General features: G+C 42.4%; 1 protein-coding gene across 1 annotated transcript in view; it reads right to left on the bottom strand.

Annotated features, from left to right (window-relative positions):
• Window positions 1–2,541: 2,541 nt before the first annotated feature.
• Window positions 2,542–19,231, bottom strand: part of lmbrd1 (LMBR1 domain containing 1) — a 171,496-nt gene continuing 154,806 nt past the window's right edge. Inside the window, exons 15-16 of the mRNA XM_037533048.1 lie at window positions 4,181–4,272; window positions 2,542–4,091 (exon numbers count right to left, since the gene is read on the bottom strand). Of these exons, the coding sequence (XP_037388945.1) occupies window positions 3,981–4,091; window positions 4,181–4,272 (203 nt within the window). The 3' untranslated portion in view covers window positions 2,542–3,980. The remainder of the gene's footprint in view (window positions 4,092–4,180; window positions 4,273–19,231) is intronic.

Here is a 19,231-nt window from a genome sequence, read left to right as displayed (position 1 = left end):
TGAACACATAAAACTGCACATAAGCTTTTTGACCTACAAGTCATTTGAAGGTTTTACTACTTTTACTTCCAATCTATTCAGTGGACATGTTAAAATCTCCCAATCATGCACTCCGACTGGCTGTGGCTCGCTAACCAAAGCCAGCCAGATCACGTCATGTGGATGGAAACTGATCTGTATACAAAATGACTGAACGAGTGTCATACCAAAGGCAAAGGTAGCTGTGTTTTCTGTAAGTGTATTTGTCCAGGTTTATGTAGGATTTCATTAGAGTGCTTGAAGAATCACTCTGTTGTTATCTCTCATACTTCTTCCACACTTTTCTGCGATTATTACAGCCCGAAGCGCTTAACATACAGACTCCGTTCAAAATGCGTTTCGAAGGTCTCGGCGCTGTGACTTGTGCTCTGTGTTTTTGGAGTCGATCAGATTGGTAGATTTTAATAAAATTAAGTTTAAAAATGAAAAACCTCCCATAAGAATGTTCAGAACTTCTAACATTTTCTAACTGACGTCGATGACGTCACAGCAGGCCACTCAGTCTCACAGACACAGCTGATCACACAGGGAATCTGCTTTAAAATCCTTAAGCTTTCACCTAGAAAAACTCCATTTCTGTTTTAAATGGTAGAGAAACCTGTTCTTTCTGAAACCTCAAAATATCTCATCATTTTATCAGTTAGCTTTAGAGTTATGAGCATTTGTTTGGCACTAGGCACAGAAAACTGCCCCATTCACTCCCATGTAAAAAAGAATCTGCTTATTTCAAGATTTTCTCTGTGTTTAACTCGTCATAACTCAGACATTTTCTTCTCAATCCACACAACATTACACCAAAATAATCCTCAAGGGGTCTCATCTCACACCATCCATCCGGTTAAGCGATACAGTAAACATTTCCTGAGTTATGACTGTTTGTTCAGAGGGTGCAAATCGGACTCAAACAAGGCTTCTCCACTAAGAGCTGCATAACAACAGAGTTACAGTTCATTTGAATGACCCCCCCCAACACATACATCTCTCCCTGTCACACACACCACACAGACACACACACAGACAGACACACACACACACGCAGCTCTTTTCAAGTGCACTTGCAGTTCCTTCAGGAAATGCACATCTAGTTATTTTAGTAAGGCAAGGAACCAGAGGGGCGCTGCAGAGGCAGAACTGACCACGACAGAAACGAAACGTATCTTTACAGTTTGGATTGTTTACATTTCACGCAAGGCTGGTATATTTCATTATTACAGAGCATATTACAGAGGGTGTAGTTACTCTTTAACAGCCCTAAGTAAAACCAGTTAAGACCTAAACCAACATATCTTGGCTTGGGAGACTTCATGACAGGGTGCCTACATTTACTGTTTGCCAAGACAAGTGAAAAGTCAGAGCGATCCCATCGTGTGCTAAGGCAATGAGCTCTCCTTAAAGTAGAAAGTCCTGCAAAAACAACACAGATGTTAGTTTTAGTCTTTATTTAATGGCGTAACCATTCAAAAAAGGGGTTGCATTAATACAGACATTCAGAAAAATCCAAAATAGTAAATACCATCGTTCTCACTGATCTTTACATCATATCTGAAACTCAAAGCGCGTGGTATAAGAAAACCGCTATTGAAACAAAAATAATCTCTAAGCATCGAGAATTAAGCTTAAATCAGCAAGCATTCACAAGGTCATAACATTAGTATGTTATGCACAGTACCATTTCAGTTTCACTGATTAAGTTATGATTTGTATTTTTACAGAATACTGGAACATCACCCTCAGAAATGTAGAGAGCATCGGGACGTTTCTAAAAGAAATAAAGTAAGAAGTATTCTACTGTCTTTAGCGACATATTTCTTAATTTATAATTGAAAAAAAAAACTTGGTTCAGTCTCAAACTACATTTGGTTTAATTCCAAGGACATTTAAAGCTACATTCTGTAAGATTTATGCTTTCTTTTGGTGAACTGGCAGCTAACCAACTCTGCAATGGTCATAACCATTGTTTTTTCATTTTAATAGCAATTTACTGTAGGGCAGTATTTATAAGGCTATAAGACACTGATGTAAGACTTTCATAGCAAGGCAGACCTACATAAACACTTATTCCAATTGATGTCATTTGTCATAAAGGTCACATTGGCCAAGTTCATCTAATGAGATCTGTATCTATGTTTAGATTAGTTTGTATCATCACACAATCTGGGGTGAAATGGCAGACTTTGTAGCTTTGTGTACATCATAGTGACATAATGTTATTAAAGGGGAATTCCAGAGTGGGTTTGGTGTGAAATGGTTCAGATGTCTTTACGGTGGTGGTGATGGGAACCAGGGGTCGCCTTGACTAAAAAACATATATAGACATTTTATTTACCATCCAGAACCCCAGAGAACCTACACGAGTCTTGGAATATTGATGATGGAAAATTATTATTTTGCCTCACCACACATATTACGTATCCCTCCACCATGAATTAAGCTCTCAAGACTATCATAAAACAGCGTCTCAGTCATCAGGCAGTGAATTTATGACCATTTCATGTAATAACTGTCTGTGAGGGAGCTTTCAAAGGTGGACGTCTGGTTCCCTTCACCACCACTGTGAGCAATTCAGTTTCTCCAGAATGGAGCACTTGACACCAAACCACACTGAACGAGTGTGTTTACATCTTAAATACACAGGAACTTTGAGAAACTGGTGGAAGTGCCCTTCAATATGACCTAACCTGCCATGTCAAGCTGGCTGAACCAAATGAACACTTTCACATGGTTCTTAAGTGACTTGAAAGTTACCATTTATAAGATCTAAGCTTTGTAACGTTATCAGTATTACGTCATCGTGATATACGCTAGAAGTCAACTGTTAACACAAAAAGGTCAGAAAAACATCGATTTTCAGTTAACTTGATATCAGAGATGAGGAAAGCTGCCTTTATGACAGGCGACGCACATTGGAAAAAACTGTTCATGCGGGTTGTAAGCAACGTAGGCGTCATGCAGCCTTAAGAATACTGCCCTACAGCAAAGTCACTCTTTTTTCACATAAATATAATATTACATGAAATAAGCCGCACCTCAGTGGACTGAAAGAGGCGCTGTTTGCTTTCGATTTCACATAAGGCAATCTTACTGACTGCAGCTTTAAAGTAGAATCATTGGTCCAAATAACAGTGCAGCATGCGCATCACCTTGTACGTCAGTTAATGAGAAAAGAAATGTGTTTTTACAACTTTATGTTTGACTAAACAATGATTAGGATCCACACTGCTGTGAAATCTTTATGCTGGCACCTTTAAATAGTCCTATGCAATCTGGGTCTTTTTCATATCATTACTGTCCAAAAATCTCCCAAAAAAAAATACTAACTTTATAAGAGAAGACCGAAATGTTTCGGTCCAACCTTCAGTTCAAGTTAACGTAAAATTATTTTATTCTAAGTCATTCTGGATCATTTTTGCTGCTTCGTACATCATGAAAAAAATAGCAAAAAATTGAGATACATGGAAATACTTTTGTTTTTTTAACAGTGATGATATGATTCCTACAAAGAAATAAAGAATTTTTAGCTAATTTTTCCACAACGCGATCTAAATGAGACCCAGATTTAGAGCACGGACGACTGAGCTTTCAGCCAACAGGCTCCATTCAAACTTTTCAAGATGAGACACTGTTAAAAACGAAGGTGCCTCGAAGAACCTTTCAGTGGATAGCTCTTTAAAGGTCCACATATCTGCGAAGATCTGTGTGAAGAACCTTAAAGAACCTCTGCATAATGTACAGGTCCTATAACAATTAAGTCTTTCCCCCATACCTACTACTCTTTCGGAACCTTCACTTTTAAGAGCGAATGCCCACCCGAAGAAACGGACAGACGAACAAAACGACAAGAAAGAGGTTTAAATTATGTCGGGATAGTTTTAAGATCCAGTGTGCAACAAAGAGAAAGACACTCCGAGTGTAAATAAACGAGTGTCGCTGTTTTTGCCTTCTCAGTGCACGTACTCATCATCGCTAAAGTCCGAGTCATCAGCTTCCACTTCGCCTTCGATTACCGACTTCTTCCCTCTGCAGCACGACACCACCAAACCGATCAGGAACACCTAAAAACGGAAGAGTAACATATTGAGCAGCTGATAAACTCAAGGAAAGCATTCAGAGATTAAAATGAATGATCATAGACGGCTCTTACTGCAAGAAACGCCCAGTTGCCGAAGTAGTAGATGGTGCTGAAGAACCAAAACTTGTGAAGGAAAAGGTACGATCTGGTCACCGTGCACTGATCTGTAAGGCAAAATAAGAAAAAACGAGTTTTGGTTTATTACAGCACCCTAAATTCAGCACTTAACTAAAATGGACCTGCAATTAGACTCAGGAATGCATTGAAGGTGACGCACATTGCCCTAGCAACAACTTAACAACCAACAGGGATAGCATAGCAACAGCATAGTAACACTGTAGCAACCACCTGGGATAACATATTAACAGCCTAGCAACATAATTGTAGCAAACTGTGAAAGCACTGCAGTGGGATAGCAACATCTTAGGGTCTACCTCGGAAAACATAGCAACGTTCTAGCAGCACCTTAGCAGCCACCTAGGATAACAGCAATGGCCTAGCAACACTTTAACAACAACCTGGGATACCACAGTAGCAGTCTAGCAGCACCTTGCTAACCACCTGAGATAGTATAACAGTGTCCTAGCAACACCTTAGCAACCCGGGGATAGTATAGCAATGTCCTAGCAACACCTTAGCAACCCTGGGATAGTAAAGCAGTGTCCTAGCAACACCTTAGCAACACTGGGATAGTATAGCAGTGTCCTAGCAACACCTTAGCAACCCTGGGATAGTATAGCAATGTCCTAGCAACACCTTAGCAACCCTGCAATAGTATAGCAGTGTCCTAGCAACACCTTAGCAACACTGGGATAGTATAGCAGTGTCCTAGCAACACCTTAGCAACCCTGGGATAGTATAGCAATGGCCTAGCAACACCTTAGCACCCCTGGGATAGCATAGCAATGTCCTAGCGACACCTTAGCAACCCTGGGATAGTATAGCAATGTCCTAGCGACACCTTAGCACCCCTGGGATAGCACAGCAATGTCCTAGCAACACCTTAATGACCCTGGGATAGCATAGCAATGACCTAGCGACACCTTAATGACCCTGGGATAGTATAGCAATGTCTCACCACACCTTAGCAACCACCTGGGATAGCAGAGCAAAATTCTAGCAACACCTGGGGGATAGCAAAGCAATGGTCTATCAACATCTTAGCAACTACGTGGGATAGCATACCAGCTACCTGTTATAACTATATAAATGAAGTTACCGAAAACTATCAGCAGCATTCCGCAACTGCACTAATTCTTAAAGCGTCATTAGCTGGCTTAGTCAAAGTCGATCCCAAACGTTCCCACTGTGTTTAAGAGTCATCATCCGCTCAATGCATTAAACTTGTCCGAGTTGGGAACGGCAGGAGCTTTAAAGTTCTTACGGTGCTGAAATAAACCGTATTCAACCCAAGTCACGGCCTGCGTACTGTAGCTCAGCACTGCAATCCATTCTGCATCAGCTGAAGAGCACAGCTCTTTCCATCGATATCTGCCAAGCCGACCACGGCCACCGCTGACCTAAAGTAGCCGAGACCCCATGAAATGTCCATGTTATTTGCCAGCACCCCTGAGAAAACAGGGGAAAAAAAGGCCCGTAGCCTCAGGGGCAGGACCCTCAGCGGGAGCACTACTACCAGCAGCACCGGTCATCCATCTCATTTCAGTCCATGTTTCAGCAGCATTGGAGGGGGCAGTGGAGCTTATTCTGTAGAGGCCTCTGAGTGTCAGAGAGCTAGTTTTATCCACTCCAGTTGATTGTGAGGCACAATAGGATGAGAAGCGAGGCCCCTCATCTTCTTAAACCCACATAGTAGATATACAGTCTACTTAATGAAGGCTGATGGAACTTAAGAACTCTCTGCCGGCGAATTTCCTTGAATGAAAATCAACCCAGCAGTTACTCACACTGTATTTTTCACTACCTCTCTCAGGTGCTAAGCTAATGAGGCTCCCTCCCAGTTCCTGCTGAATAGCAGCAAAATGGAAGTTTTTTTGGAATTAATTGACTTGATTAAAGAAATTGTACTCTAAGACAAAGGTTACGCTGTCAGACAGACTGCTTGTCTTTAACACAGGGGGATGTAACGTTAGCACGGCTAAAAACTAAAGGGTTCAGGGTTAACAGCATTTCAGCAACATCTGGGTGGCAATGTTACAGCACACTCCCCGGGGAAAGGGCTTGGATTTTAATCATCGCAGCGTAGCATCTGTTGGGATCATGATGATAATGAAACACATAATGGGATCCAAGCAGAGCCGTCATGAGTGGGGGGAAAAAAAGAGAAGCATAACATGAAGAATAACAAAGAAGAATAACATGCTCAATCACACTTAAGCAAGACCGATTAGGCCCTAATTTCAGCTGTAATTTGTTTTTGGTTTTGGGTGTCTACACACAAGACAAACTACAGATAGAAATATTTGTCTGAATCCAGTGGGACCTGATTGCTTCTGTTGGGTTTGAATGCCATTTGACAAATATCCATGGTTTTTTCAGTAAGTTTTGTCCCTGCATTCAGCCGTCCTGTAGCACTGCTGTGCCAGACGTGATCTTAATCAAGAACTTTGAGGAATTTTGGGTGGGAACGTTGAACTATTTTTGAGGATCCAGTGTAGAAATCCAGTTCAAACACTTCCTGAATCTGTAGAGTCGCCCTTTCCATTCCATCTCATCACAAGATCCTACGAGACTCCCATCCGGAGTTATGAGCCTGTGAAGAGGGGCTGAGATGCACGTCATCTGCCTCTCACCGTGTGGAACTGGTGGATTCGTGTGTCCGTCTACATTCTGTGTGAAACTGACCAATGGACACTCGGGAAATCACCTAGTACTGACCATCATGCCGGAAACCCTTCATTCTTCATTCAGTCCACATCGGAGAAACATGTGAAATGGTGTGGAGAGAGTTCAAAACAAATTCAAGGTCTAGACAGATGGATTTCTCAGTTCTCCATCATTCCCAACTGGTCGAGATGTTTTTTCCTGCAAGGTGAAACGAAGTCCCTGTGATTAAGTTTAAACGCAATTATCAGTGATCCTGAATAAAATATAGACAGTATGGAGCTCCTGATTAAATCAGCCTAAAGAAAACAGCAGCTACAGCCTTTGAGAGATTAGATTAGTCCTTGTGTTGGGGTCGCTTCAGTCCTAACAGTGTGACGCTATCACAGGCATGGCTGGGTGTAGCTGAACATCGTGACTGTGGGGGTTTAGATTTATTATATGAAGATTGAAGCTGTGAGCTTTACTGGCTCATCAAACTCAGGGATGCAATCAGCTGAATACACTTCAATCACCCAAGCGCTATACTATAAACACGGAAAAGACTTGGTGACTTATATGCTGGATACTGAAGCTATTTATTGAAGGGCTTACATGGGCTGCACCTACAGAGAACTTTTCTTTTCAGATGTCCAAATTTTGGCAACTTTGGAGAGATATTTGATGCCTGATTAAAACTCTGAAGGCATATAGATAATTGGCTATTCATTTTGTTTATTCATCAATGATCTGATGACAGCTTTCATTGATGCTAGGCAACTTAAAGCTGCACTGTGTAAGATTTGGGGATTTGGAGACCTCTCTGGTGGAAATGTGTAACAGCAAGCAACATGCAAATGAACATTCTATGGAGCAGATGTTGTACTGTGGGCCATTCTGTGAGTAGATGAATCTGATAATTGAAAGAGAATTTAAAGAAAACTCACTCTAAACTTGGTGAAGGAGCGTCTTGTGAGGATGTGAGTGAATTGTTTTCACATCTTTATCAGTACGATGCTGATTTTTGTAGCATTTCAGACCTGCACTGACCGCTGAGATCTATTAGAGAGATTTTAAAGCTCTGCTGGTGGTTTTTAAAGCTCTAAATGACTTTAAAGCTCTTGAACGTCTGTCTGTTTATGATCTTAGATCGGCAGATACTGAGCTTCTGTAAAAACTGTCCATAAAATCCAGTCTTTCTGTTATTCTACTTCTAAACCGTGGAGCTCAGTTCACCTTTTATTAGACATATTTAATAAACATCTGAAAGCTTGGCGTTTAATTAAAATTCTATGTCCGGTGTTTATTTTTCTAATCTGATCTGTGTCACTGTCGTTTAGTTTAACCCATCTGTACATTGAAACACCACATACATACTAGTGTAGCACACCTACACTAGGGGGCAGTGAGCACACTAGCCGGAGCGGTGGGCAGGCCTACCACTGCGCCCAGGGAGCAGTTGGAGGACAGGTGCTTTACTCAAGGGCACTTCAGTCACATACTGTCATACTGGGATCGAACTAGCAGCCTTCTGGTCACAGGGCTGGTTCCCCCAACCTCCAGGTTCAAATCTCTCCTGCTTTCCTGTTTCCTGGACCATTCTGACCATCATGGAGCTTCTTGCTGTACAGCTCTGGGCAAACCTCACAGGCATGAACTGACCCTGCTAATGATGCTGCTGCATTTTTTTTTAATCGCAGAAATTACTACTCGTATCTTATATCAATGGTCAAATCTCATTTTCTGCTGTTATTGTTTGCTGTCCGGTGTCGGCCAGAGGAGGATGGGTTCCCCTTCCGAGTCTTGGTTCCTCTGAGTGTTTTTTCCTCTTGCTCTTAGGGTGTTTTTCCATGCTACTGTCGCTGCTCACTGAGGGCTCGGGCCCTGATTTTGACAGCACCCGTTGTTGTCGCATATAAATTCATATAAATGAACTTTGACTTGACTATATTTGGGTTTGAACAGAAATCTCAAGCCTGATTAAAACCCTGAAGCCACCCCGAGACAGTGTTTAGCACACTTGAAGGAAAGTCAGTGCTGTTCATCAGTGCTTAATGCAGAAATACCCTGCATCTCACGTGCCGTCTTGTTTGCGTGACGCCATGCAAAGAGCAGAAAAGTACCTTCACAGCTGCGCAGGAACAGCTTGCGAGCAGATCGCGGCGCGTGACAAAGCAATTGGCCGCACGCAGCCTTTTGTAATTGCACCAGCCGCGCACTCCATCTTCGTGCTAACGACGGTCCGGGAGAGCCTGTTAACATAGCCGCAGAGAGCCGCCTCAGGCAAAAGAAAGGGAAACACGTCTTCTGCATAAGAGGCAACTTATGTCCATGCCAGAGCAAATGGGACTCGACTCGTGCTGAAAGGCGCAGCGGTAGGACATATGGAGATGAGCTGTGACGCGGTTTGTTTAAGGTTTTAAATTATAGCTAGGCCTGAAACATAGGCTGAACCCGAGCGGATCATGGAGAGATGACGAGGGCAGTAGGGCAGGGTGGTCCACATGTCAAAACGTTTGAGTTTTAAAAGAGGAAAAGCACAGATCTGATACAGACCCATGCATATGTATCTCAGGAAGGGGATTAAAAAAGGCTTAGAGAGAACACAGCAGTGTGGCAAACACACTCTAACACGCCAGCACCACGTCAGTGTGAGGGCAGTGCTGAGAATGACCCACCACCCAAATAGTACCTGCTCTGTGAGGGTCCATGGGGGTCCTGACCACTGAAGAGCAGGGTAACAGAGTATCAGAGAAACAGATGGACTACAGTCTGTAACTGTAGAACTACAAGGAGGTGGTCATAATGTTATGCCTGACCGGTGTATATATCGGCCTTTAATCTCAATTCCCAGCCGACTTGTGCCCGTCCGTGGCACAGACAAGGGCAAGACTCACCCTGAAGGAACACTTTATCCTGAAAGCACCAGTTAGAATCATCTCATAACTTTTTAATAGCTCCCTTTCATTTGTTAGCAAGGCTGCATCCTGCATATTTAGTGTTGTGCTTGTTCTGTCAGCTTGTTTTGTAAGCCTTTAAAACAGGGAGAGCACTAAACTCTGTAAGGCCTCAGTATAATGCTGTACCCACCTGTGCTTCTGTGGCGGTGCCAGTTAAGCCAAACAGTGCTACAGTTCCCCATCTATGGGGAAAACGTGCACCTGTAATAGCATGAAAAGTGCTTGCATGTCACTTCCATCGTCTTGTGGTCGTGAATGAGCACTGTTTGACATTGAACTGTGTTATTGCTGGCATGAATTATGCCAAAGCTCCTTTTCAGACCACCACAGGTGTTCCTTTATTCCTCTTCTTCTATGGGTTATCTTAAAATAGGTTAAAAAAAAGTTGGGACAGCTTTGTGACGCATCTGGAAGCCTACTGAAGGTGAAGGTACTCTATCAGTCTGAGCGCTGGAACATAAAAGGGCTACGTAAAACCGCGTGTTGGTACGTGTGTGTTGCGCTGGCACGAGTGGATCAGATACAACAGTGCTGCTGGAGCTTTTAAACATCTCAGCCTCACTGATGGACTGAGAATAGTCCCACCAACCAAAAATATCCAGCCAAAAGCGTCCTGTGGGTAGCGTCCTCTGACCACTGATGAAGGACGAGAGGATGACCAACACAAACTGTGCAGCAGCAGATGAGCCGTCGTCTCTGACTTTACATCTACAAGGTGGACCGACAAGTAAGGAGTGTCTAATAGAGTGGACTGTGAGTGGACACTGCTATGTCTGATCCACTCGTATCAGCACAACACACACTAACGCACCACTGCAGTGCTGAGAATGATCCACCACCCAAATACTACCTGCTCTGTGAGGGTTCATGGTGGTCCTACCCACTGAAGAACAGGGTAACAGAGTATCAGAGCAACAGATGGAGTGCAGCTATACAGTAAGTGGAGCTGATAAAGTGGTCAGTGAGCGTAGAAACAAGGAGGTGGTCAGAATGCTGTGCCTGATCAGTGCATGTTAGTTTACTTTAGTTAGGTGTTTGTATTCTGTCTATCTATGGTGTGGTGGCTGCTGTGGGTGTGACCTGTTTAATAGTTTAATGACAGAAACTGTTCTTCAACCTGGTGGTTCTGCTTGGAATGTTCTGGTGAGTGGAACAGGAAGTGGCAGGCGTTTATCCGGACTAAAAGATTTCAGGAAGGCACAGGTTTTAAAATAAATTTAGTCAAATTTGTATATAATTGTATTTTGAGTTTGAGCAGAATTTTGACGGGTTCAAAACTTGGTGCCGTGGGTTCACTTGGGTGTGGTTTCTGCTGTATTTGGGTTTGGACTGAAATTTCAAGCCTAGGGTTGTATTATAGAAAGTTACTAAGTCTGAAAACTGATCTGTTTGGTCTCCATGGTGACTTCAGTACAGACTGAATCTCAGACAGTAGCTATTCCGGAATAACACTTCCTAACTTCATAATCTCATCATTAACTCCAGATCAGAAAACAGCATCACACAAACATCATAACTAGACTAAACCTCCTAAATCCTGTCCTAACTTTAGGATGAACCCCAGCAGGGTCCAGACTTCTGTTTAAGGTCTGTTTCTCTGGTTTTTGGCGGCTGAGTCAGGCAGCGTAGTTCACTACCAGCATAACGAGCTCCGTTTATTTCTACTGTAAAACGCGGCTTTCACTGGGAGACGTTTTCTTTTCTAACTCTGTGTTTTAAAAATCTCAGACGCTGCCAACTCGAACGCCGCTGTCACTCTGATTCCCTTAGTGTGTTAATGTTGATGATGAAATATTACAGTGATGGTGGTCAAAATGAGGAGACAGAGCTAAAGTGTTTGGGAAATGGAGACTGAAACTGGGAAGCAGCGACACTGATAAACAGCAGGGGGCGCTCTCACAGTGTTCACAACTCAGTTCATCACACTTATCACATGAACTTTTTTGTCCATCAAAATTTGTTTGAGCTGTGTGTGTGTGGTCGGTTGCTAGGTAACAGACATGACAGCTGATTGCCAACTTTGCTCGAGTAAGATTTCTTGAGTTGCTGTAAGATGAGCTCCATACATTAAGACCAGTTTTGCTTCTGTAATTCTAATTTGTGAAAGATCTTATCCCTTACCTGTCAGGTCTTAAGTTAAGACCAAAAGAGAGGAAGTTTCTGTAATACGGCCCCAGATTAAAACTCTTAAGGCACATGGCTGATGACAGCTTTCATCGCAGCTAGGCAACTTAAAACTTTAGAGATTTAGATTCGGAGACCTCCCTGGTGGAAATGTGGCTTCACGCAAGTCTGAATCACATCAAGTCTTTGGCAGAAAATTCTAGTTTAGCTCATTTTCAGCAGGAGGTGTAGGTCCTTTTCACATTTGATGTTTTATTGCTGGGTTAAGTCGCTTCAGCTAAAACAACAAAAAACGAGTTGGAAGGAACTGACGTAAATTGTAGTACATAATAGATCATGTACATAAATAGTGTAAGTGCATCTTGAACATGACTGCTTCATGTTGTTTATTTCTTAGTTTAAATGAAGTGTGTGTGTGTGTGTATGCACAATAAAGCACATGTATATGCACAGTAAAGAGCAAAACAAGGGCAAAATGAACAGGAGCAGTACAGTATTTGCAGATACATGATTAGAAAGTTAAGACAGTAAATAGAATAAGATAAAATAAAAATGATGTGCAGCACAAAAATAAGTAAATTGTGTGAATATACATATATATGGTTTATATATATATATGGATGTACACACATATAAACAGACATTATCTGCACTACCTTCTTACTTTTGAACAAGAGTCAATTTTGCTATTAAAATGTAACACGCTCTTTTTCCCTCTTACTTGAATCCTTTTAATGAGGCGCACTGCAAATTTTGTCATGCAAATTCTTTAAGAACAGCTCACAGCACTTCTATCTAAATTCTTAGGCTGAATTTTCCATTCCAGTCTCCACCACGGTAGGAGACGCACCCTGCATTTGTGACACCGAGCTGAGGTTTGGCATCATGTTTTCATTGGAGTGTGCAGCAGAAGGTGAAACTGTGAAGTGATATCACATTGGTGTTTTTTTTGTAGGTAGACATCCAGCTGAAGAAGTGTAAAAGAACCGTAAAAAAAAAGAACTACGTGGTCATGGGCTTGATATAAGTCACTGCTAAGGAAGTCACTGAGAAGGCAGAGTTAGTGCATCTGTAAAGAGGCTCGACTGCATGAAGTGTTTCTTTCGGTTCACCAGAATGAAGGTTTTTTTTTTTTTTGGTTTTTTTTTACAATGAAAGCCTCATTTGAAGCCAGAGTTGGCTAGAACCAAAACAACCTAACGATATCAGTGTTACCTCTACAAACTAACGCAAGAGAAAGTACTCATGTAGAAGAAAACAAATCATCAGCATGTACTACTGCACTGGTTATCTCTAGTGTTAGTATTACCACGTCAGCTCGTCTGCAGGGCCAGCCTCTGTTATATCCATGTCTTGTCCATGGTCAACAAAACGCTCATTCGTTTACTCTTTTGAAAACTAGGCATATCAAAACGAATCAGTTCGCACAAAAGCCATTACTCTACCATTTAGGCTAAGCGTTGAGGAGGAACTGAGCCTTGTTGAGAGCAGAACTGTCCACGTCTCCTTCCCTCTGTCTTTCACTCCTCCACCATCTGCAGCTCTCCAGCTGTTCTCCTGAATTACGGACCTGGCCGAGCCTCTCGCAGATGGTTCTCAACAGTGGTCTGCCTAAACAAATTATCGTGTACATCACTGACCTGCTTCACCTTCAACATCTCAGGCCTCGTTCACAGAGAAAGCCACGCCAGGTGAGCCAAGCATGCAATAACAAAGCTGGCTAGGCTATTCAGGGGTCAGATTCCCTGCCGAAACCTACCAATAGGCGCCAAAAGGCTGAACAGATTCAAAAATGGCACTGAGGCAGACGACAGACAACTTCTCTAAAACCAACACTATGTTTTAATAAGGCAACCAACTGCCACCAGCACTCAGAGACACCCGCCGCCACCGATGCGACACCGTATAAATCAACAGCAGACTTACAGCTTGAAATTTACACTGTGGAATGGAATCCATCCAATATTTGAAAAGACACAAGGGATTTAGGCTTTGTTCACTCTGCAGGTAAAAGTGGCCCAAATCTGATCTTTTTCCTCACATGTGACACAGACGTGTGTCTGTGTGTCTATGAACAGATAAAAACACTGAATCTGACATTTTCAGTTCAGATTTGAGACGCTTTCATACGTGGTACTGAAATCCCCTACGTATCTGATCTGTGGTGACAGCCAGATCGGAGTTTATGCAGCTTTTACATCAACCCAACATAATTTCACACCGCAGAGACTCGAACATTTGGGGTGATATCTCTATACAAAAAATTAAGACACTTCCAACTCCTCCGTATTCCAAGTGATTTAGAAAGAATTGGCTGAACGTGGCCGCAGGAGAACGAGGCAGCAGCGTCAAGGAAAAGTCTGAAAGCAAAGTTTAAAGAATCCACTGGACACAAACCAAAGAAGTGGCCGAGTCCTTATTATGGCTCGAACACATTCTGGGTGAAGAGCTCAGCTGTCAGCCAGTGAAGCTTCATGATGGCTCCTGTGATGCTGGTGAAGATGAAGCTGATCCTCTGGGAGCAACTAGCCTGGGTCAACACAATTTCTTTGACCTCCCAGTCTCCAGAGACTCCCTCAGTGATGGAAAGGGTTGGTAAGGTTACTTTAAAGGTGTACAGATTCCTTAATCAAATCTACTGGACAAAGGTCAGGCTTAAAAATATTTACCCAAAAACAGGCCGTCATCATTCAGCTCTAGCCTCTGTAGTTCACATGCTCACGTCTCGTCCATCACAATATCAGAGGTTTTGATGCAGTTACAGCTACGCTGGGAATTCCCCTCCTTACAGAAGCAGTCTCCAATCTTAAGTCCAATTTTGTGGCACTTCTGACCCTTTTGACCGGATGTCTTATAGTGCTACATTAGAAGTTGTCTGCCTCCCAACTCATTCTCTTTGGATTAGAGATACACTTCACTATACTACCCTTGAATGTATTCGATGGACCTCAAAGGGTTCCACCCTAAGATTTGATGAAATACCGCAAGACTTTTTATCTTTGTGGAAAAAACTGTAAAAATGTAATGATGTTGGGTTGGATTTCTGTTTGTCCAGTCCTCATGAAATTTTCACACAATGGAAAGGAGAAATGCTGCTTTCAAATGAGATAAAATAAAAATCGATAAAAATAGATTTTTTTCTTTAAACAGCGACAATATATAGACTTATATATGATCAATACAAACTAACTCATTTGAAATGAATAAACCATGAAAATAATGAACTATATATATATATATATATATATATATATATATATATATATATATATACACATAGTTAATGGGTTGAATAGGATTGTTGTCCAACCCCATAGCCGTTATGACAGAACAGGTCAGATGGCCACACTAATGCTTGCATCTGCAATCAAATCCCAGCAGTAAACATCCCAACATGGATAAGAAAAGACAGAAAGCCTTTCCATCAAAGTAGAAGCTGGTGGGACCAGCTCCCTAATAACACCCTCGATTTAGAGAAAACTTTAGATAAGCAGGTGTGGACACCTTAGGGCGTGTAGAATACGACCTGAAAGCTGTTTTGATTTGTTGACCACGACTCGAGTGAACGAAAAGTCATGAAAATGGGCCGTTGGGGTGAACTACGTCTTAGCAGCATACAACATTAATGTCAGCCCTCGTCTGTTCTCTGATGTGCAAGGCCACAGAGAGTAAAAGCGCGAGGCAGGAAAAGAGCAGAGAGTCTCAATTCCCCTCATCTCTACCATCTTCGGTACAACAACCGCTCCTTCCATTTTGGCCCATCTGTTTGTTTGGCATGGCTTTTTTATTTTTCCTCCCCCTTTTACATCCTCCCTTTACTAAAAGCGCTCTCGACATGGGCGAAGGGGCTTTTATTTGTTCTCCCCACTCCTGGGGCAGCGAGGAGTGAGGCTGAGATCTCCAGATCTCAGGGGAGGAGAGCTTTCTCTCTCTGCTGAACCCTGGCACTGCTTTTACACTGGCACACATGGCCCGGCACAAGATCTTTCATTTGGCTTCAGGAGCACACACCTTGAAAACACAAGCCTGTTTGGGGGGGATAAAGGGAAACTGCTTTGGCCTACATAACGGCTGGTTCTCTATTAAGGTAGAGAAAAACTTTTTAAAATGCAATGCTAGGATTTTAAAAAGTGCAGCTGCGGAACTTTGAACGCTCTTAAACAAACAACGTGCTGTGTTGGTTTTCCTAAAATCCTCCACAGGAAACGGCCTGAAATCTGCTCATTTTAGGGCACAATTTCCATTTAGTTGCACAGGCCACATTTTACACTTTCCAGTATGTTAAATATGTGAAATTTCGCCAAATAAATAGTACCTGCTCATTAAAATGTGCAAACATGACAGAGCAGGGGTGTCAAAGGGCCACGTTAAAAAGCCCAGTCATATTTCACCCCTTGCTCCTACTGCTTAACCACGATGCATGTGATTCATTCATGTGACGTTAACGAGTAGGATGTGCGCATGTGGGTCATTTCAGGACGCCGGTTCATCACATTAAGGACAGATTTGAGTCACTTACCTAAACGAGTGTGAACCATCATGACGGAGAGATCGGATCTGAGCCAAAAATCTGATTTGAGCAACGAGGCTTGTAATGTAAACAGCCTTAGTGTCTTTATATTAATTTATAATATATTGTGGCTCTCATCAGTACTTAATGAACACCGCCCAACTGCATGTTTCATTATGTTGCATGTTTAACGGCAGTTTGTGAAATACTGATTACAAATCGCTGTAGTTTATTATTATGATTAATAATGATTAAGTTTACTATTATGATGGGATCATTTATATGTGGCACTACAGATCCTATTCGGTCTGATCCAACTTATTAAATCTGAGAACAACTAAACATCGTGATGCATATTTTGTATTGTGAAAATGTCTCTGAGTATCATGATACTATATTTTGCCCATATCGCCCAGCCCTAGATACAGTACATCATACACTGTCAGACACCACATAAGCACGTCTGTCTGAGTTTCATAAACAATTCGACACAGTCTCAACGAAGTGCGCACTGATTTAACTGTGCAGTTTGCATGATGCTAATTGGTGGGGTACACGCCTCCTTTACAAGTTTCAGACTTCAGGTGTGAGGAGAAAAGCATGCAAATGAGATCTTTGGCCAAATTATTCCTTTTGCTGAGTCTCATAATTAGGCATTCTGGCCAACTGTCGATGTGTCTGAGTGATGAGGAGCTGTGGCTTTGGGTCCGCTTGCATTCGACACAGCCCTCTCCTCGCCTAAAGGGAAGCACCAATTCCATTTCAGTGGTCAAGTGTGTCCAGGCAACCCGTTCAACCGGAAATCGAGGCTGGGACGCACCTGCTCCCCAGCCAGTGCCAGAGGTTTATGTCTACCACAAAAAAAAAAAAAAAAAAAAAAAAAAAAAAAAAAAAACCCTAAAAACATGTGGACGACACACAGCGGAGCCGAGCCGAGCCAATCAGAGGCTGGCACTCGCACTTATTAATTAAACTGTTCTCAACTCACTGCATGAAGATGAAAATAGACAGAGAGTGAGAGAGAGAGAGAGAGACACTGTTGGCTAAAGGTGGGCAGTGTGACACCATGATATCTGAGGACATTTCAATGATATATGATGGGGAGAGTCGTACTCTTACAATGCTGAATGTTTGGTTGATGTAAAACAGAAGCCACATTTTTATTCCTCCAATAAGGGTCGTACTAACTGTAATACAGCACTGATATATTGTATATTTATAGCCCCCTCACCCCTGACACCTACATGGACCAACACATTTGGGACTTTAACCTGATCTTGGGCTTTGGACCAAAATCCTTTAGCTTCGAGTGACTCGATATGATTGAACGTTCCATTTAGTCGACCCAAACCTTCCCAAATGTGTCAGTAGCGACTGTTTCAGTGACCATTTTAGCTCATTCTGAGCTCAAAAACTCAAACACAGCAAACACAGAAAATCATCATATTTTACATTAAAACACTAAAAAGTGCTGAACTGCAGAAAATACGGCGATTCTTAATGATCCTCACTGACTTTCAGACTTTGGGACACATTGACTTCAAAACAACTGGATCTAACTGCTCACCATGTGGCCATGAGGGTCAGGGATGCAGCCTCACTTTCTGCTCTGAATTGCAGGGGCGTGGCTAAAATAAGGCTCCGCCTAGAGACTGAAACCCCAGGGACAGCTGAAGTGGAAATGTAGGGTTTAGGGGTTAGGACGGACACCTCCCAATAGAAAGTATCCAAGAAATGATAACCTTGTTTATATTTAGATTATCATTAGATGTTGGATTATTATTATCTCAACATATCATCACAGAACCCTTTTAAATATCCAAGGTCTTTTATTTAAAGAGTACGAGGGACTGTGGGTTGAATACATTTGGTAGAAAGGTCCCCATCATGAAAGAAAAAAGATTTTATATTTATATTTATTCATAACATTTATATTTTACCGAGGTTGATAAGGCATTGAACATAACCCTTCTCGGTGGGCACTGAACACAGCCCCCTCTGTGTTCACTGGCTGGTGAACCGGTAGACTCTAAAAAGGCTTTGAAAAGTGTCCAAAGGTCTGTAGACACCTTTGCATCCAGAGTTTCTTCTGAAATAAAAGGGTGTTAATAGTGAGTTTGTGCTGCAGTAACAGCCTCTACTCCTCTGGGAAGGCTTCTAGTTGTTGGAACATTGCTGTGAGAATTTGATTGAGCATTAGTGAGGTCAGGTACTGATGTTGGATGGTCAGTTCTGGATCACTCCAACTCATCCCAAAGGTATTGGTGGAGCTCCCACGCTCCAGAGAACACAGTTCCCCTGCTCCGCAGCCCAATGTTTAAGGGGCTTAATAACAACAGGGGGCATTGTGACTTTAGGCATACTGTGATGTACATGACATCATATAAGTATACTGCCCACCCCTAGGGGTACAAGTGTCTTGGCAAATGCACTCTCAAATCAAGTTGGACTGCACTGCACTAGAACACAGAAGAATATACCTTAGGTGGGCGGAGAACGGCTGAATACAATCATCAACCAGTCCCCTTTTCCAGTCCCTGATAACCCACTCAGGCCGAGCAGCAGCAACAGTGGCTGAAATTGAAAGCAGTGCACAAGAGGGCAACTACAACATGAGTGATATCAATCAACGGGGGGGATACTTCATCACCTGCTACCACTCTTTACATTCATCGCGTCCATACAGCATCTGTTTTGGAGCGGAGCAGCAAAAAAACAAGAGCTTGAATTTAAAAAAGGCTCTAGAATTGCTCAGAGTTCAAGTGC

Source organism: Pygocentrus nattereri, chromosome 22 (assembly GCF_015220715.1).
Source record: "Pygocentrus nattereri isolate fPygNat1 chromosome 22, fPygNat1.pri, whole genome shotgun sequence".
In the NCBI taxonomy this organism is placed as follows: Eukaryota; Metazoa; Chordata; class Actinopteri; order Characiformes; family Serrasalmidae; genus Pygocentrus; species Pygocentrus nattereri.
Note: the sequence above shows the minus strand (reverse complement) of the source record. Positions and strands in the feature narration are given on the sequence as shown.